Source organism: Akebia trifoliata, chromosome 11 (genome assembly GCF_017979445.1).
Source record: "Akebia trifoliata isolate Shusen 1 chromosome 11, ASM1797944v1, whole genome shotgun sequence".
Classification (NCBI taxonomy): Eukaryota; Viridiplantae; Streptophyta; class Magnoliopsida; order Ranunculales; family Lardizabalaceae; genus Akebia; species Akebia trifoliata.
Window position 1 is genome coordinate 41,116,972 of NC_141385.1, and position 21,682 is coordinate 41,138,653.

Consider the following 21,682-nt stretch of genomic DNA (forward strand, 5'->3'; position numbering starts at 1 on the left):
ACCAAATCCAAATCTTTAAGATTAACCTTTATGATTGTGAAACATGTCTGCCCTTCTGTACAGCTGAAACCAAATCCTTGAGACCAGGCTTTGATGACGATGAGTCCAACTTTGAAGCGGGCAGGTCACTTCAAAATTTTGAAGGAACCCTCCTCATTGTAAGACATGTAGCGTTGTGAACTTATTTCACATCCCTACGTTTCGCTAAAATTAGGAACTCAATGTTGAGAGTTCCTTCAAAATTTTGAGGCGGCACCAGCCTGCTTCAAAGTTTTTTTTTTTTGATGATGATGATGATTTATGTCTACTATTTAGTACAGCTGGGCCAGATTCACAGAGCTACACCAGGACTGACACCCATGACATTGGAGCATTAGTTTGTACACCATGGTTTGCCATCAATGACTTTGTCCTCAATAGAAAAAATAAAAAGAAGGCTTCTTCAAACATTGCAAAAATACAGTATAAATTAATAAGCAGAAACAAAACCATTTCTGCAGATCTCACCAAGTTAGTATACAAAAATACAATAGACCTGTGCGGATAGTCAATCAACCAAAGCAGCACTGCAAACATAAAATTCGATTTCTAGATCTGTCATGCTCGAAGGCACAAAATACACAGATCTGGCCAAATTCAGGATTACCAGAAAATGACTCACTATAGATTTCTACACTAGCATCATAATAATAGCCTACCCATCAGAGCTATCCCCTACTTCAACCAACTGACTCCCATTGTCCTGCCAAGCATCACCAGCAGTCTAAAGACAGCTCTAACACTAGGGGTAGCATCCTCATTGATCCACCAATCTAACAAGGAAAAATATGAGGAATAAAAAGGAAAAAAAAAAAAATTAAAACGAAGAGCGCTGATCTGGTCACCTCCATAGAAAACCTGGTAATCGATACAAAGCGCACTCTGACATTTCAGATTGAATAAGACCCCTCATGTGAAATTAGCATATCGCAGGATTAACCTGTCAGCTATGAGTCCACCATCTCATCTTGAAGCTCGCTAGGAGCAATAAGACCTGGAATGTTGAGCATCCGTTGACGCTCCCTTTCTCTCTGAAGTGCTGCCTCCTCTGCATACAGATCTTTGTTGTCCTACATTGAAACAAACCCATCGATAAAACCATATGCAACTCCACTAGGGCTGTCAATGGGTCGGGTTCAGATTGGATCGGGATTGATTTGGTACCAACTTGACAAGGGTCGGATCTGGAACTGATCCGTTAAGTACCAGATCGGGCCCTTAACAGATCATGTTTTTATCAAATCTCAATATTTAGATCCAAACCCGATCCAATAACAATCAAACTGGGTCCGGATCGGGACAAACCCAAGTTAATGTACAAAATCTTAATAAACTTCATATATTTATAAAATATATAATATAATTTCTAACATTTTATCGGATCGGAACAGATCAGATTTCGGGTCTGATCCGATCCACTGACAGCCCTAATTTTCACACCTATCATGCAGTGTAAAATATATTTGTACACCAGTTCTCTTACCTGAGCTGAAAATTCTTTTGACTGCACAAGAAAGTCACGGATGTGATCCTTAAACTTGGAGAGGTCATTTCTTGACTCAAACAGCCCATTTACAAATTGGGTAACCTGAAAATGTCTCGTATTTCAAAAATGACAATTTACATAAAGAGAGAAGAAAAAGGAGTTAATGAAGTCCAATTCCCCACCTCTGCTGTTGTCATGTTAGGGAACGATGTACCCAAAAGTTTTATGGTGTACTCACGAACAAACATTGTATTGTTGGGATAGGGATAAGGAACTGTAGATGCATCCCACAACGGCTCCGTCAATGAACCAGAGTCCACCTGAAAAAAATGTCATTCCAAATTGTAATGATCTTAGTCGTGAATGACGTTGACTTGGGGAAGGTTATAGTAAGGTTTATTACCAAGCAAAACAAATGCTGCAACACCAACACATGCAGCTTGAACCCAGGCTTATGAAACGTGTCTGTCAAGACTGCAAAAATCTCTTGCTCAATTGTTAAGAAGTAAGTTCTATGGAACTGATTGCAGAACTCCGAAGCCTGTCAAATGACACATAAAATTGTAAGAAATCCACATGGATTACATTAATTCGTGCAGTAGAATATAACGAAGTAGACCTGAAAGTTCTTCAGCATCTCCAGCAAAAGGTTTAACCCAGTTTCAGCAATATTCTTTTCAGTGTGCCGGAAAGCCCATATTATAGAATCCATGACAAGCTTCAGTTGCTGGTGTGGACCAACAGTAAAAATTCAAAACACAAAATACGATTATATTAAACAAAAAGAAAAATCAGAAGACGTTTATAAATGTGTAAAGAGGTCAATGTACGCATGTGTTTTAACGATGAAAAATTTTAACTCGTCAACTACTGGGACAAGTCCTCGATGAGAGTGACAGGGTTGACCACTGACCTGACTCGACAAGCATATCAAAGCAGGGAAACAATGGGTAGCAATAGCACGGAGCAATGAAAAAAATTTAAGGCGATGCTCAGGATAATCTTCGAAGTTCTTTGTAATCATCTGCAATAAGATGATTTGACACACATCAGTTAGAAAACTGGCAAGCAGAGAGATGAATATCTCAATTTACACATCCTCACCTCAAGTGTGCACTCAAAAATGGCTTCAAATATGCGAGGCACATCCTCTGTCATTACAACCTTATACCTACATACAAGAAGTTTAGAGTTAGTTAATAAATAAGAAGACGTAGAAACTAAGAAGACACGCCGCACAACATGTGTTCCCAACTCAGAGGGACACTGACTGGAACTGGCAAGTCATTCATGGCCACAATCAACTTTAGTAATGACTTCACAATAATAGAAGAATAACAGATAAGATGCATATTATTTCGATGATATAGTATCAAAAGCGAACTCATTGTCAGCACCCATCAATGCCAGATACTCAAATTTCAAAACTTATATAGCCACACAGCTGTAACATGCAAGACATTAATCAACAAGATCAACTAGAAAGAAACAGTAGCAAACATATTGTGCCCCATTTCGATCCGTGACACTCTTATATTCATAGTTGCGCCTTCCTCATTAGATCGGTCTTTTGGGGTAAATGGTTAGTCAACAAACAAACAAATGATGCCCATGCAATTAAACTAAGATTTTACTTTCAATCATAATTATCTGCCAGACCATCACCATGCCTGCTGCCAAACCAAGAAACCTCACCAAATAGTCAGTTAGCTTCTCCCTTCACATTAACACTAACTTTTTTTTGGCCAAAAAAAATACCTCAAGTATTCCTCTAAAATTCAACACCATTTTGTCCTCGGACGAAATTGTTCTTTAGGAGAGACTGACAAAAAAGCTTCTGACTTTACAGACTGAGTGGAAAATTTGAAATTTATGTACAGGATGAGGTAACAGGTCATAAAAATTTAAGCACGTAAGATAATTAATCGAAAACTTCAAAGGACATCTGACTAATCAAGCTAAACTATCATCATAAAAATCAACATAAAATACATAAAAAATTTACGGTTGGTTGGATATATGAATCTTGTTTCAGAATTCCATTTTGTCTTGATTTTAAAGCCACATCTTCTGTTAATTCAAGTATGCTCACTTCCGCTTTCATTACATCAATCTACGTTTTTTTTTGTCATCATCCTGCTCTTTTAGAATCTTCAACTTGCACACACCCCACTGAGGCGTCTATCGGCCTTTGTTGCTTATGACCAAACCATTTCAAGGTAAATGAAACTTAACTAAAACAGGACTTGCTGAACTGCACTACAACATAATTAACAAATATACATTTAAGATTTTCTAGCCAAAAAAGAAAAGAAAATCTCCTTTTAAGAAATATTCAAAACATCGCCACAAAAAACACAAAAGTATTCAATGATTCAAAAGAACTTCATATTCATAAATTTTCCAAAAAAATCTCATCCATAAAACTCAATTTTGTTTTCAAAAATTCAAAAAAAAAAAAAAAAAAAAGTACAAGAAAATAATTGGCGTTACGTGCGCTCACACAAAAAAAAAATGTTTTTGGGACCTTGTAAAGTGAGGGAAGTGCTTTGGGACCATAAGAATTACTCATGTTGTCACTACCTAGTCTTCACTTTAATTTTAAAAAAAAAAAAAGCGGTCTATATTTTATGTCATGGGTGTATGTCGCAATTTATACGTTTCTCTGATGCTGTATTTTTTGAACTAAAATTGTATTAAACCCAAAAATCCCCCTCATGAATATTCGCATCTTTCTGAATTTCCTTCTAACCTTTTTGTATTAAAATTGCTTTCCCAGTGATCAGAGTTTCTCTTATCATGTATCACAATGCACCATGCCGTCACAATTGTGTCTTTTCTCCACATTGTTAACATAGATTCGAAGAGAAAATTGGGAAAATAAGCAATTTTAGTAGAACTTACTTATTTATAATAGTGGCAAAAAGAGACAGAACTTCAGATTCCCTGGCATCAGGCAAATTCCTAGCATAGTCGCCAAGAACAGGATCCATCATTGGTGGCACAAACTGCTTTCCAATTTGTGGTTGATCTTCAGCCTTGTCCAAAAATGTCTCTATGAGCTTGAGCGTCTCCCTTTTCACTGATCTGTTTTCAAGAAGCTTCTAATTTAGTTACAAAGCAACAGCAAATTTAAATGACATCAAAATTGTGGGACTACATCTCAAGTCTGAAACTGAATCCCAATTAGTGGACTTACCGCAAAAGTTTTACATAAGAAGTTTTTGAGGCAAAAGGACCCCCTTCAGCGATATTGCTTGATATAAGCTCACTATACATTCTGTTCACAAGCATCCAAATGGTCATAAAATTACAAATTACTTGACCCGCACACAATAAAATATTAAAACAACTGTCTTAGAGGTTGGAAACTACACCGGGAATCTTACAAGAAGAGTTACATGGGATGTATTTTACATTATCATTTTGTTGATAACTACGCAGTTGAGGTTGGTGGACCCCTCACCCTTTTGTTAAATTCAAAGGAGGAACGACACATTTATAATTACAATTTTCTCTCTCAAAATTAAATACTAGAAAATCTTGAAACATCGCTAACACAGGTTCATGAATGAACTGAGAGACATTTGGGATCATTTAAGGAAGATGGTCACCACAACTCCACAAGAGTGAACTTCTAACTACCATTTGTTTTAACCCTCTATTTGAGTTGGTTTTACAGATTTTAGAGCTCTTGTTTTATTGGTGTACGTTAACTCCTAATTTCAAAGGGGTCTTCTTTGAGGATTCTGTTTTTAGATGGGAGTGGTTGTGCCCTAACTGAAGAGTTTTTGTATCCTAGCTTAATGTAGGGTTATCACCTCGACCACCATTTGTTTTATTAATAAAATTTTACTCATGAAAAAAAGAGAGTTAGCTCCTAGAAGTTGGTTTTCAAAGTATCCAATATTACTAGTTTCCCAGTTTGGAAAGATGAACAGCACAAGATGAATTTTTTACTTACCTGTACACATTAAGCATGTCCAAAAAGATCAATGATATCTGTGATAAGAAATAAGTTCCAAGAGAACTGGCAACACTGGTATTTGTCTGCCAAGTAAGAAGACTTGCATTAATCCCACGCCATTCTTGGAAAGTAGCAAATACATTAAAAAAAGGAAGACCAAAAATTATTATATTTATTTACACAAATGCATGCACTTGAAAATATGTATTAGATTTATCAAACAGGACTCTTCGTGTAGCACAAATAAGCCAAAAATGGAACAATAAATAAATAAAACAGAGAATACAGCACTACATTCAGAGGAGATGGCCAACATGGAGACTGAACAATACAAGCTACACAGAGGAGATATGGAAATGGTGACGCTATTTTGCCTAATCTTGTGAATGTAACATAGGTACTTGGAGAAGACATAAATCATGAACTTTCGGAATTTTCTCATATGCAGTGGAACTGGCTTGCCATCGAAGATTCATGTTTTTCCCACCCAAAAATTTATTGTTTCCAACCATTCAAGATCATTTTCCATAAATATCAACTCAGTACAAGATGAGAATAGTAAACTGTGGAATTCTATCAGCATTTGTTACATTTTGGAACAAGATGCTAGAAAGCTAGATATAACAATTCATAAATTAAATAACTTGAATAAAAAATCAAATATGCTACAACAATACATAACACAATTAATACATCTTAATTCCATTACCATCAACACCACCTTTTTATGAGAAACAAGTGCTCTGAAATGAAAGAGAGACTACAAATCATTGGTATGCCTTAACATATAGTGTTCAATATATACCACAAATGACCGTTGGGAGCATAATTCCATATACAACAGCAAACACCTTAAAACTGCTAGCTTTTACAATCATTCCCCTCAATACACACTTGTAAAATGAATCTTGATAGGAAGTGCAATAATGCAGTAGATTGAAAGGAGTGAACTGATAATAATTAAGCCAAAGTTACTAAATAAACAAGTGGAAATGATAATGGGCCTTTTAAGGGTCTGTTTGATTGCATGGAAAATGCAATTCCATGGATTTCAAAAACCATGGAAAAATGGGGGTGGGAAAATGAATTACATGGAAAATCGAAATCCAATGTTTGATTGTACCTGGTAAAATATCAGGAAAAAAATTAAAAGGAGACAGAGAGATGACGGTGATCTTGGTGGTGGTGGTGGTGGGACTGGGGAAGATAAAGAGAAGAGATTAGGGTTTTGTTAAAGGTGGGATTTGGGGGTGGATTTCATTTTCACACCTATCCATATAAGAAAAGGAATCCACATTTAGCTGGATTTTTAGATGAGGGTGGATTTCCATTTTCCATGGAAAAAACCCAATCAAACAATGGCAACTACGATTTTTCATGGAAAATGAAAATCCAGGCCATTTTCCATGGGTAATCAAATATACCATAAATGAAAAATAAGCATCATAGTGCAAGGTTCCATGAGGAAGCCAGTTTCAGATACATACAGTTAGAATTCCATTACTCCCATACATTAACCCCAACAGAGTTCAAAACAATTAACATTAAACCAGATAGGAAGATACCTGCAATATGTTAAGTACAGTCCTAATAACATCTTGATCCTTTAGAAAGTCCACACTAAGACGTGCCTGCCCAATAATTTCAGCCCATTTCTGCACAACAAGATTGACTCATAAACCTCAAGTTATACATACCTATTAGCATCAGTTGAAACGAACAACAAAAAAAAGGTGCCACGCGTAAAAATTTGGAGCAAGTAAAAAACAGAACTTTTGTTTTGATAATTTAAAAGAAAAGAACCATCATGAGACTTTTAAAAACAGAAGTAAATCTTGTCACTAGTAAATTGGACCAAATTGAATAGCTCACTTGATTAGGAAGTTCCATCAATCTTTGCAGATACTCATCCCTTTTTGGGGGATCAGATTCTGCTTGAATCATCTGACCAACCTGACCACAAAAAAGAACTGCTGTTACCACACAACAGCCATAATTCCAGGCTTACTGTATAAATGCACAAATAATTGATAATATCAATTTACTTGGGGCATAAGATTTTATCAACATACAGATTCATAAAATGAATGAATTTGGTGAGGCTCCAGATCAGCAATAGTAGTCGGAAGACCTGTTAAAAGTTCTGATACAAATGGTTCATGTTCTCCAACCTGCAAATCAAACAAGTGAACCACACAGAACAATCAGATTATACGATAACAACGAATTACTACTCTGAGGCAAGACAGTCGATGTTTCAGAAGTATAACTTCATTGAATAGATCTGTCTTTCAAAAATAAGACCATTATACATAGATCTTATTCAGAATGGAATGATCTATATAGATTCCTTTTTTGGCTTTGCCTTAGTTGATTTGGAGGAAAAGAACAACTGGATCTTTGTGCAAAGAAGGATTCAGTGGACTTGATGATCCCAGAAACCAAGCTGCTGCTTTTCAGATGGTCTTCAATCTTGGGAAACTTAAAGGGTAACAGTTTCTAGGACTTCAAATGGGAAGAATCAACTAGTGGACCCCAATCTAGTCTTTTCTCAATAGAACCTCAGTCACTTGCCTCCATCTTGTTGGAGTATTCTCAGACTATTTTGCTCCCCCCATAATAATACTCTCTTCGTTCCAAAAGTCCATGGATCCCAATATATATACAAACACGCAAAATAAGATGATTCCCAGTCATACAGGTTGGTTAAAAGTAGATAAACATAACAATGAGAACCAAAACAAATTTATTCCCACGGAGCTTTTGTATTAAATCAACTCAAGTTACTAAATTAAAAGGTACAACACAAACAGCCAGATGCCTCATCCAAACTTTCAAAATATCCTCATTTCCAAAGTATTAAAGAGACAAAGAAGAAATAAACAAGACTAATATTACCTGTACAACAACGAATTTACGCTTGCACTTCTGAACAATTTTTAAGAATGTGTCACAGGCCATATCCTGAAAGCAAAATAAAAGGTAAGTCTATAGGACAAGCACAAGCATAACAAATCCATATGAGAAAGAGGGGCCATTCCATTAATCGGTGTAAGATAGATCATTGAAAAACAACATGCCAACACATCCAAACTAAAATTAGGTCACCTCGACCACCCCTGTTAATAAATTTATTTTTATCCATCAAAAAAGAAAAAAAAAAAAGGAAATTGGAAGTTTGACAAGTACATTATTTGTATAAAAAATAACAAATGACGGCAATAAAAGGAAAATTTTATTAAGGCAAAGGAAAGAGACTTGGAGGTGATCATTCACAATATACAAACTCGATCAAAGTACTACCCCTTCAGTGCTTATAAGAATACTACTTGATTTTCTTCGTCCATAAGTAATACAAAATAGGAAGTGGTAAAGCCAATGACACTTCTGGATTTTCTTAACATTCTCAACCATATCACTATAGTATGGATTGGAATACATTACTTTGATAACATTTTAGGCACAGTTTTTTCAAAAGTGCATATATTGCGTCAGGCAAAGAAAAAAGTGCCTTGTCATATCACTTCCATGCAATACTATATAAATAAGAAAAAGAGGAGTATATGGAATGCAACTTCAGTAAGGATATGATTTGATGTCTTGCAACATTTCAAACTGTCTAGAATAGGACATGTCAATTTTGGCTAAAACTGGAATGAAACATTGATCCCAAAACATTGAATGATTAAAAATAGTACAATGGAAATGTATAGCACTAGAGGCCCAAATTAGAAGAAATGAACAAGTTGTAGGTTCTGAAAAAGCGAGAGAAAAACCAAAAAATGACGTGGATTGACATAATGAGCACATAATTGAACTCTTTGGATTAGTATAAGGCATGCCTTTAAACAAAAATAAACAGTGGTAGGCTTCATTCAAAACCATATAGGCATACCCATAGCCACCAAGCCCGGGTTTGAGAATAAGTCGGTAAGGGGAGAATTTGCCAAGTTCGAAAAATTGGGAAATTGTTCCTACTAAGTGGTGTTCTCATATTTTATCATCAAATCTCATATTACATTTCAAAATAAATAACCAAATCTCATAATTAATATCATACATACACCCACAAAATGTAACCAATAACCATAGGTCCATAACAAATTTGAAGCTTATATTGTTCAATATACATAAAGATTGCAATCTTGAATCCAAGTTAGGATTCATCAATCGATCAAGACGAATTCAATGTCATCCTCATGCTTTGTCTATAAATCAGATCAAATGGTCCGAACCAAATCGAGCCAAACCAACCTTGAGGCATTAAAAAATATCATGTGTCAAGCATAAAGATAAACTAACCACTTTCTCAGCAATAGATGATAACTTGTAGAAATTTTGCCAAATATACATATCAATAAAACATTCAGTATGATAACTACTACAAAATTGTGTTCCAAAAATACCAATAAGGAATGGCATAGTGTCTGAATGGAGCTTGAAGTCACATACAAACAAAAATAAGCATCTGAATCGAACATGATCAATGACTGGTTTAACTTTGATGCAGGAAATTGGAAGGAGAAAAAAAAACCTGAACTCCCGGATGTGTCTCGTGCATGAACTCAAACAATTTATTCACGACAGTTTTCAGGAATTTCCAATGGGCTCTTAGAAACTTCGGGTACTGTCCAACGACATACCTACCAATCCAAGCACAAATTAACAAATCAAGTATTGAAATTTTATCTCACAAAAAACATTTATCCGTTCAGCAATTCTTACATAATGTTACTTGCAATAACAGCTTTGTTATCTTTCCCTTTTGTGATTTCACACAAGTTCAGTAAATCACGGATGACCATCACCAGAAACCTGTTTTCCTGCCAAAGTACAATACCAAACCAGTGAAAACCAAATTCATCTAGAAACCACATGCACATGTTTAGTAGATAGAACATCATTGCTGCACAAATAAGGATTAAGGATCAAATGCATTTGAGTTGAAAGATGGGTAACAAATTGCAACATTTGTATATAGCAGGTGCCAACGAGTAGGTATTCAATATGTAGAATATTAGGGGTTCTAGATATGTCAACCTAAGAAAGAAATACTGCTTAATCTTTGGGCCTTAATGAAAAACAAATATTCATTGAATATCTCTAGCAAGTCTGGTACAGTGGGTTTTTCTTTGGCCCTTTCTCTTTTTAAGTTAGAATAATTTTCATATTAATTCATTTATTGACAAAAACATCATAAATATTTTGCATATCAAAGAAAAAAAAGCAAAGCAAGATCAATTTCAAACAAACCGATTTGATCAATAAAACATGTCATGAGCTCAATAAAAATGGCCAAAACAATACTGGAGGCTTCATGGTAAATGTTCAATGACAAAGGAACACAAGATCGGAAACCAACATGCACTATACATAGGTAAACTGATCTCCAACAGAATTTACAGTTGAAAAATAGTCATAGAAAAGCTGATATGTTGTTTATTTTAAAGGAGTTCACACTAAAAATAGGAGAAAAACATACCTGTTCCTCCATCATGGATCCAGATATAGATCCTATTGCCCAGCATAATGTGTTTAAGTTGTTCCAAGACCAATCCTCACCATTCAATTGTTTACTTAATTTCTTCAACATCTGAGATTACCAGAGAAAAAACTCATTCAGCAAAATTCTAGAGATATTAAATGTTTCATTCATGTTCTATTGGGATCATAATCCCGCAACAAAAAAAAATATTGCAAGTTCTGAGGTTAAATCCATACTTGCTGTTCAGTATCCTCGTGGTCAAGGTGTGACAAGTAGATCAATGTTTCCCTCATGATCTGTAACAAAATCATCAACAATAAGCAAGCCAGAACTGACATTAAATTTCTTGAAGAAAGATGTCCAGATGCCAAAACTTTTTGAGGAAAAAGCTACCAAAAGATAAATGTTTCTTGTGGATAGTATTTTAAGTTCTAGTGTGGTTTTACCACTTAGTGAAGTAGAGTACTTCCAGGTGACATTCACTCTTAGCTTGTCTCACTCGACTTTGTGACCAAACAATTGTTGTTCTTCGAAAGAGATGCCATTTTGGTTCAATCTTTAAAATTGGAAAGAATAATTAAAGATGGCAGTCAATTATATAATTTTTTATGCGCAAAATAAAATTTAGTAGAACATTTGAAGGAATCGATCAAAAAAAAATAAAAAACATTTGAGGGAAATGGACAAAAGGCAACAAAGATAAAAGCATCAGTGAGAGAGAGATTCACTCACAGGAAACTCGAACAATAACAAAGGAAGGCAAAACAAAAATAAACTGTTAACCACATTTAAAATAATATACAAATGGATGAATACAGAATATACCTTATATTGAACAAGGACATCATTGTCTTTCATGGTTTCACGCACGATATTTCCATTTTCATCTTCCACAATCAAAACCTCTTCAGGCTTAGCCATGCGACAGATCATCAACATTCGCAACTTTGACATTGGACCGGCATAAAGCTGCCGCCGTTGCAAAAGTTGTGACCCAATGCCATCAACCATACCAGACAGCAATGGCATCTGCAGATTAAGTACATAACAATGTTAACAGAGATCAAACAAATACCCAAAAACTAACATATCAGTATTCATCATAAGAGGAGTTCTCATATGGAAAGTGCAAACACACAGATAAGAGAAGTTGACGACATAATATATGATAAATTAAATAAAAGAAAGTCTAATGTAGAGGAACAAACCAAAGATGCAGGCAGGAATATGTCAGTGCATAAGACTAAAAATTCAGTTTAATTTTCTCACAATTGTTGGGTTTTCTTTTGTCTTTTCTTCTTAGGCTAGTTGTTAATTGGATTGTTGTATTTTCCTTAGCTTCCAGATTGGTCATCTCAACCTTGATTTATGATATTCGACGTATCAAAAATAATAATAAATTCCGCAAAGTTGTTTGATCTATGAGCAATAAATATAACAAAAAGATATATTCAACGAGCATAGAACCTAAAATATAAAATAACTCTCTCAGTCTCAGCATTATGTTGTGGAAAAACCCACAATGATATACGGTACCTTACCATCAAACATGTAACTTACAACTTTCAAGTACCCTGATTTTAAAGATTCTTGGTTTATGTTCAGATTATGAAGTGTTAAAAGAACAGTTTAAGATACCATGTCAATCGACCGATCACAAGTGATCCCAAAGGCCCAATGTACGATCATGCCTAGTCAAGTCCATGTTGAGCCAACTGCAGGTCGATTCCAATCATAATTAAGAGTTCAAAGCTAAATTAGACCCAAGTCACACCAAATCAAACTAGGTCCTATTAGGTCAAAGCCACATAGATTTTGGGCATGCCAGATGTTGATCCCTTAGACCATGATAAAAATTCACCATCATTATCATCATCATTGTAACGCCTTAAGCCAACAACAGTACGATATTGTCCGCTTTGGGTTGAAAGCCGCATGGCTTTAAAAAGCGTCGTACCATGTAAGGTCTGGTTTACCCTTGTTGCCTAGGCTTTGAACATTCTTCTGCCCAATTCGGGACTAATCACACTCCTCCATTCTATTTACCCATAATGTGAAAGCTCTACTTCAACATCACACAGTCTCTGCATCCCTTTCCACGTCCAACCACAAGCATCGGCGAGGGCGTGACAACCTCCCCACCAAACAGGAAGAGCTGTCCTTGACTCTTAATACCATTTGTAATGCCCCAGAGCCACAACAACACGATATTGTCCACTTTGGACCAAAATCCTCACACTTTTAAAACACGACGTACCATGTAAGGTCTAGTTTGTCCTTGTATCACAGACTTTAAACGTTATCCTGCCTGTTGTGGGACTAATCACTACCCCCTGCCATTCGAACCCGCAACATGACAGCTCCACTTCGACCTCACGCGGTCACCACAACCCTTCCACATCCAACCAATATGGTACTGGCAGGGCCGTGACAAATCATCACTATCAAAGCCTTATCCCAAAAATTGGGGATGGCCAAAATCCATGAAGAAACTAAAAGAGGAAAATATTGAAATTAGGGTAGCACCTCCAATTCTTAACTCCTTTTCCATATATTAAGCATCTTCGATGCATGTCTGCAACAACTTAGCAAACATTTACAAAAACCCATCACCTCAGTTTTGCAACTTTAAATAGTATAAATCTCTCAACTTATATTTGCCATAAAGAACATTTTATCAAGACAATTATTGAAGGCTCGATCGAGCACAATATCCATACCTTTATAGGTTAGTTGAAACAATTTTGGATCTCAATCACAAATACCTCTAATATTTTCTAGTAGTAGTTTACCTTCAGCAACAAGTTAGCAAATTAAGCATCTTCGATGGCATGTCCGCAACAACTTAGGAAACATTCACAAAAACCCATCACCTCAGTTTTGCACCTTCAAATAGTATAAATCTCTCACCTTATATTTGACATAAATAACATTTTATCAAGAGACTTATTGAAGGCTCGATGGAGCACAATATCAATACCTTTATAGGTTATTTGAAACAATTTTGGATCTCAATCACAAATACCTCTAATATTTTCTGGTAGTAGTTTACATTCAGCGGTAGAGTATCAAAAGATTTTTAAGAGATCTTGGTTATCAAAAAAATATATTTCTAAGAGATCTTAAACATATTATAATCCAAATTAGATATTTTGAGTCTTTTAAAAACAACAATATCTCATGAGTATAGACAAATGTTTATCCATTTCATATGAGGAAAAATATGTTTGTGTTGATGTTTATTTAATCTAGAATGGCTTATTATTACTTAGCTAAGTGTAAAAGAGAGAAACAAAGAGCAGAGAATAGAATAGAATTATTTATGCTAATACAACCTACCGCCACCAGAATATGCATGCAAGTTACACCTATATGACATGAGGCATAGAAAATGTGTAGACAATTTAGAATCTGCTTTTTCAAAGACACGGTAGATGTGCAGTATGCCTTCTGAGCTTTAGCTTTTTTAATAAGAAGCAAGGCATTTTGAGGAGGCTTCATCTCAGATGAGCCTCAGGGCATAAGAATCAAATGGCTTTTAAAACACTGGAAGCTGAGGGCGGACCTAACATGATATTTAAAATTAGTAATTGTAAGCTTCAATTCAAATGCAAGACAATGGTCTGACCCTCAAATGCTTAGGCACATCCATTTCCATTTGCATTTCACATATGTTCTAAAGGGTCCTGATATAGCAATAAAAAGATCATGTTTACCATACCTGAAGCCCCATTGCGCTTGCAGTTGCTAAAGGACTATCCAAATTGTGGTGTGCCTCAAAGAGATTTAAGACTAAGGAGTTCCAATAGTCCAAACAAACCTGGACAATCATAACACCAATAAGTTCAGGTCAATAATAATTATGGAAGGTCAAATCGAAAAAAAAAAATCATATAATAATAAGGAAAGTGTATAGGACTAAACCACACCTTAAAAACCTCTGTATCATCAACATAAGAGATGCCAATTAGATACTCAAGCCCCAATAGTAGAGCAGACCTATTTTCCGCAGTAGATTCAAGTACTTGAATATGAGACTGCACGAAAATAAGTGTCAGCAATTATTTGTCGATTGCATGTACACCAAACTGAGGAATAAATTTTGATAAAGAGTAAATACTACATAAAATAAATTTCTTCATTGCAAAGAGATCTATAAAATATTACTAAATAGAATAAAGGATCTTGATAATGTGTGCCCTAAGGGCACACGTTTAAGTGCAATAAATAAACTTTGAAAATTGGATTTTGTACAGAAAATGCCCTCAAAAATTATTTTTTTACCAAAATACCCTTGGACGCTTATTCCCAAGGTGAATTTATTGCACTTTACGTTAACAATACCCTAGAATAAATCATGTCCTGTCACAATAGTATACTTTACAGCTTATAATCATTGTAAGGCCACTACATATCATTGTAATAACCCATATATCAAAAAATCTTTACTTTCTACATCATAGTTATTTACGACTGTTCTTTTTAAAGGACATGCATGTATCTAGCGCTCAATCTAAAATCTATACAACTAAAATAGGAAACTTGCCTTATAAAATGAAGTGAAAAAAAGTGCCAAATTCTGTATAAATGCCTGAAAAAACACACAAAAGAAAGGACATGGTTAGACACAGTGCGCCAGAAATAAGCTATGCCAGGAAGGAAACTCCATTGGGTATGAAAGCTTCACCTGCTCTTCACTGGAACCATGGGCATAAGCATCAGGAATATTCGTTCCAGGTGTAAGAATAGTCTAGAAAGCATTAAATATTAACCAGAAGTCAACAACAAATAAACGACAATAAAAGCAAACACAAATCAGCAAGAATCCAATTAGTCATTGGTGAAATAAAGAACAGAGTCAACATACAGCCATTAAATCCCAGATATTAGATGTATGTTAAATTGTAGATCTAACATGCTTTTAGTTATATATGCATATAGTACCTGTAACTGCACCATGAAAATGGTATACATTTTAACAAACTGATTATCATAGAAATCTCCAAATTGAAGGGCAGCAACCTGAAGACAAAGATGGGAGGTAATTCAATCTTCAGCTCTTTAAATCAAGGTAGTAAAATACAATAAAGAAAAGAACAGGTATCTACCTCTGTTAAGCACTGCAAAGTAAGATTCCTATATGATGCTACTGGAAAGAATTTTAAGAGTGTTTCCAACTGTCACATACATAGAAATAGGATCAAAGTATAAGACTGGTGCAACAACTAAAAGAAACCTATGGGCAGAGGTGTGAATAAAACACAAGTTTTTACACAGATTTTATTTTATTTATTTTGTTAAATGGAAAAATATCAATCATGCAATGGACAAGTAGTGGTCAGTGCACAAACCAGTGGCGATTCAAAAATATAACCCAAAGGAATCCATGAAAGGAAAGCATGCAAGGTTGCCAGTGTTGCACGTATAAGTTCAGTCCTTTGAGATGCTGATAGCACATATATGCATAACCCATGAATGAGTTGAAACTCACTGTGAACAAGCCAGATTAGAGTTAGTATGGATTCCAAACAAATATAAACAGTGAAACATAAATTTTGCAATACATGTACGTATGCACATGCTACCTATTAGGTTTTTTAATCTTAGACACCTCAAAAGTTTAGCTAAATATTTGAGACACCTCGTATATTCTAAAATTGATTATGTACCCTTTAGACACAATTTATCAATATAACCCCAGATTTTGAAACCCACTTAAAGCAGGTAAGGTCAAGGTGCAGCTTTTGACAACAGCGCAAGGCTATTAAATTACTTACCTGTTTAATGAATGTTTAAGCTCTTTAATCTTCTGTTGAGTCATTTCCCCTCTTGAAAAATCAAACACCTCTTCACTGAGAAGCTGAGAAACAATGGTTTATGTTAACCCCATATTCCAAAACGAATTCAGACCAAGAAAACAGGACAGCGAGAGCTGAAATTACCTTTAATATGGCCATGCAATTCTCACATACTGTTTCACTAGTCTTTGCCGCTAAAACAAGATCAGGAATAAATTTTTCCCACCTGGCTGGCCACTCATGTTTCAAAATCTGTACATTCAAAGAGCGTTATATGATCAAACCACGATTAAGAGTAAATCCATGTGGAACAAATCAAAGAACATAAAGATCTAATAGAAACAAGATATCTGAACATATAGATGAACTACTACAACAGAAAACTGAATATGAATAGAAGCTGAGAAACCAAAACTAGGTGACAACCAAAAGTTTCTCCCAAAACCACTACAGGCAACATTAAGGGCGATGAGAACAGGGTAAAACAGAACTTTGTGGTAAACAATTAATCAAAATCATTAAGTCAGAAGTGTTCTAAGACTCTAGTGAACAATTCGACATTGAGGAAACATAAGTTCAGATTCTAAAATAAATAGAATCACTGTGTATCACCTGAACCAATATAATATTGAGCTTATTGACATACAGCCTTTCCCGCCGAAAAGAAGCTTCATTTCTTGAAAGCTGGGCAACGACACATATTACAATGGCACGTGAAATATTAGTGAAAAAAAAGAAGTTATATTCTATTTCCCTTGAAATATTACAACATAAGTTTGTAAAATATACCTGTACAATGACATCCGATATGTAATTTTTCATTCCATCACGCTGTTCAGCGGGTAATGCATTCCACCTATACTTGATGACTCCTTCCAAAACCTATACAAAAAAAAATTGTTCATACATTCAGAAACGCATATGGATGAATAAGAACTCGCTACACGTGCTGTTTTCAATTTTGAGCAGTTGAGAATATCCAGATTTCTGAGAAGGCACCTCTGGGACAGTGCAGATTAAACGTAATAAAACTGTCCCACTGTTCTAAGACTTCAAAGAGATGGGAGGAGTTTGCCCACACTTACCAAATCAATTTCAAAACTCCCTCCCTCCCTCTAAACATAAATCTGCCTTCACCGGCTTGCTAAAAAAAGCATATATAAACTAACTCATCGAATAAATTTCTACAAAACCAACCTGCAGCGCGAAGAATTTAGTGTTTAGGTTTTGTGAGTTTTGTAGAATGTGCACTACTTGCAGCCACATATCTGGGTTGTTCTGCAACTCTCGCAAAATCTGATCAGCGGCTGTCCTCTGCCAACAAAAACAAATACCAAAACAGAAATGAAGCAAGTCAAGTTAAAGTTACCAGTGAGTAAAAAAAAGTTCAAGAAAATATAGGAGATCTTCAATTCATTGGTCTAGTCTTGTCTTCAATTATATATTAATGCAAATGAACCATAACTATGTAGGCCTATTCTTAATAAATTTACCCCAAAATAGCATATCGAAATTATAAAAAATTTGATAAAAGCCGCAATTGCAGAATTGCGTTCTCAGTAGCATCGTGATTGTGGGCAGAGGAGGGGGTGGAAGTAGCAGATCCTATAGCTTCTGACTCCGGGCTATCCTTTCTTTTCAGAGCATATAGAACTTACTCAGCAAGCATGAGATGGTGACTACCTAAAGCAAGTCGATATGTATGTGTGTGTATATATATATATATATATAAAGAAAAAGCGACAATCAATGAGCCAGAAAGCAGAGGTCAGAGTGTTTTTTTATATAATTCTCGATACAGAAATGGATCGAGTCATCTGTTCCTTTACCCAAGAAAAGGTATTTAAATTTTGCATGGTCCAATCATTGATCCCGGAAATTTTTACAAGAAATTAGGTAGGTTAGGTAGGTAGCGTAGCTAGTATAGTTCCCTATCCACGATTCTGCCATTGTACTGGAATTATTGTAATGGAATGCAGTATTCCTCCTCTGGATGGGTAGAAAAAAGAGTGAGTTAGATTGAAAATGGTTTGTTTATTTACAAAGTCACAATATGATTTGTCTCAACAGATATTATGAGTTCTTCATTCATTCATTGCATCATAAATCACTACAAGGGATGGGGGTTTGATCAAATGAGTGCTAGTATGTAAATAAATGGCGAATATGGTCCAAGTAATAAATGCCCACGTTTCCTTGGGGTCCCAATTCCAATATGATCCCCATGCCTCATTAGCCCATACTGCTCCCGAAAGAATACCTATGGTTAAAAATATAAATCCTAGACTAATGATACGATAACTCCAACGATCCAATTGCTGAATTAGTTTCATGTACTTGAGTGTTTTGTGGTCAATTCATCGGTCTTCCCTAAAAAAGAGGTTTGATTTCGCGCACTTTGATCGAATCCATTATTTGGTGCATTTTAGTAACATGCCTTGTGGTCATGATTGAATCGATTTGGTAAATGTGTGATGGATCTTAAGGGGTTGGATAATTACTGTTTCTTCGATGATCCTTTTGTTTGTTGTGCTCCTGCTCTATTTATAAGGGGAGATGGTAAGGGCAAAATAATGAATAAAAAAATATGAAAATAGGCGAGGCTATAGGGTGGCTTAGAGTGTGCTGGAGGTTTGTTTTTGACAAAACTTGGGGCTAGGATGACATTTTTACAAAGAAAATGGTTGAGGAAAATTAATTAGGTGTGAGGAGGAATGGGTGGTTGTCATCAATTGATGCCTGTAATAATTTCTTAACAGAAGAAAATAAGTTCTTCGCAAAATATTGCTTCTTCATTCACGTCTTGAGTCGCATCAAATGAAAATGGTTAATGATGCACATAAGTATGATGATATTGATCTATGCAGCTCTTCTACATGGATCATTATGTATGACATCATGGAGGGTGCCCCCCCAATGATGTTCACCTAAGTTTGGAGGCGCCACAGGGAATGCCATTTGGTGCACCCCGGGCGATACGAGTGGAACCCCTCTATTGGCACTTCACCACCCAAATCTTGAGGGGACAAATCACCCATATTGCGACACGTAAGAGCGTCTGATTGGGTAGACAAGCCTGGCCAGTCAATGGAGCTGACAGGAGAACAGAAAACAGTTTTGTACGAATGTGAAGGTGGACGCATGCGAGAGCCAATGAAAATGCTACACATGGTCAGTATGCCCAAGCTCAGAGGGACTAGGGCACCACGTGGCAGCAAAGCAATGGAGAAGAACGGCTATAAATAGGAAGAGAGGGTCACAGTGACGGGGGGAGAAAAAATTAGACCTTATCCACTAGAGCCACATACATATCCACATTATTATCAGTAGTTCTTCTAGTCATTACATTTCAAAAAAGCATAGGGATTTTTGGTAAAACCAGTCATAGTTCTTTTCAGCGCACAAAGGAAGACTGTAATTTTACTACAAAAGCATCAGCCAAACACTTCCTTTTCTTCACAAAACCCAGAAATTTGAAACAAAACTAAAGTCCCAAACGATTAAAAGGGATTTCAGATGACAAAGAAGAACAAATACCATTTCCCTCTAAGACTGATTCAAAGGGTTTACCACCAATAATAAAATAGTAACCAAGTTAAGATTCGCCAATCATTCAGCAGGGGTTCAGTTCGTTATATTCAGATAAGTACAAGAAATTTCCATAAAAAATCCGGGGATTATACAAATAATATTTTTGTCCCAAAACCCATCATCTTCAACCTCCCTCCCTAAAAACCCTATCTTGTTCTTGAAATCTGAAGATTGAGAAAGATAAAATTTTGAGGTTGAAGGATAAAAATGTTATCGTATTCGGCCATTAATCAATAAATCACCGATCAATTCATCGATTCCCAAATTCAATCGGCCAGTCCCTTGAGAATTTTTGGAAAAAAAATATAGTAACAATGACAATAACTGCATTTCTGTTCTTAAAACATGCAAATGTGTAGAAGGCACATAGTTTGTCTTAGTTTTTAATTTTTTTTAATTTATATTTTTGGGGCTATAATGACTATGACACATTTTAGATATCTAACGATCGATTGAAGTAATAATCAGTAAAAAAAAACTCACTACTTGTATCAGAGAGAGAGAGAGAGGGAAAAATTAAAACTTTTTTTACAACAAATAATAAAGAGAAACAAACAAAAAATTGCATCAGAAAAACCAAAAATAAATAAAAAGTCGAGATTTCGGGGTCGAAGAAACAGTAAGAGCTCACCTCCTCCTTAGATCCCGTGCCATAGAACGCAGAAACAGTAGCATCAAGCACAGAAACATCGATCTGCTGACTTAAATCCCTAAGTTTCTCAGCCGCCATGGAAGAACAATACTACTCACAACTCTTCTGCTACTGCACAGTCTTCAATCCCTCCAAATCGAGTTCTTTTTAAAAACCCTGGAATTATTAATGGGAGACGAGAACGCTTGGTAAACCCTAGAAATCACTTGAACATCAAAGTAGACGACTTAGGGTTTTGGGAGATAGAAATAGAGAGAGAGGAGAGAGGGAGATTTGAAAAGAAGGGGGAAGAAGGAGACGGTTTAGGTTTCTTAGAGAGAGAGAGAGAGAATTTGTGGTGTGTGAGCTTTAAAAACAGTAAAGAGGAGAATACTATCAAAGGAAACATAGAGAGGCTGTTGTGTAGAAAGTACGCAAAATCGTGCGGTTTAAAAACGCTTGATTGGTGCCAATGTTTGACGATTTTATTGTACTAAGATAATTTAGAGACTGCCACGTGGATCTATTTGGGTTCAGTGATCCCATTGTTGTACGGTTGGGTTTGAGTATATTTCATGATGGGCCATGGGTCCAGCCCATTGGTCAATAAACATTGGATATTAATTCGAATCCAAAAGATCCTGGGATCCGTCTACATAGAATCCAACATAATGGCTGGAAAATT

General features: G+C 35.7%; 1 protein-coding gene across 1 annotated transcript; it reads right to left on the minus strand.

The window, feature by feature from the left end:
• Positions 1 to 449: 449 nt before the first annotated feature.
• LOC147391706 (protein EXPORTIN 1A) lies at positions 450 to 21,377 on the minus strand. The gene is made up of 32 exons (XM_086457838.1): positions 20,998 to 21,377; positions 17,973 to 18,089; positions 17,565 to 17,657; positions 17,388 to 17,459; positions 16,920 to 17,027; positions 16,755 to 16,837; positions 16,329 to 16,467; positions 16,086 to 16,154; positions 15,922 to 15,999; positions 15,665 to 15,727; positions 15,524 to 15,568; positions 14,907 to 15,014; positions 14,699 to 14,797; positions 11,803 to 12,006; positions 11,214 to 11,273; positions 10,975 to 11,085; positions 10,218 to 10,315; positions 10,027 to 10,135; positions 8,391 to 8,456; positions 7,565 to 7,663; positions 7,365 to 7,445; positions 7,058 to 7,147; positions 5,490 to 5,575; positions 4,725 to 4,805; positions 4,430 to 4,612; positions 2,630 to 2,696; positions 2,439 to 2,549; positions 2,145 to 2,252; positions 1,929 to 2,066; positions 1,708 to 1,845; positions 1,523 to 1,627; positions 450 to 1,109 (listed from the first exon to the last, which is right to left on the minus strand). The coding sequence occupies exons 1-32, from the start codon at positions 21,094 to 21,096 to the stop codon at positions 987 to 989; spliced, it is 3,231 nt and encodes a 1,076-aa protein (XP_086313964.1). The 5' UTR covers positions 21,097 to 21,377; the 3' UTR covers positions 450 to 986.
• Between the last annotated feature and the right edge of the window lie 305 nt (positions 21,378 to 21,682).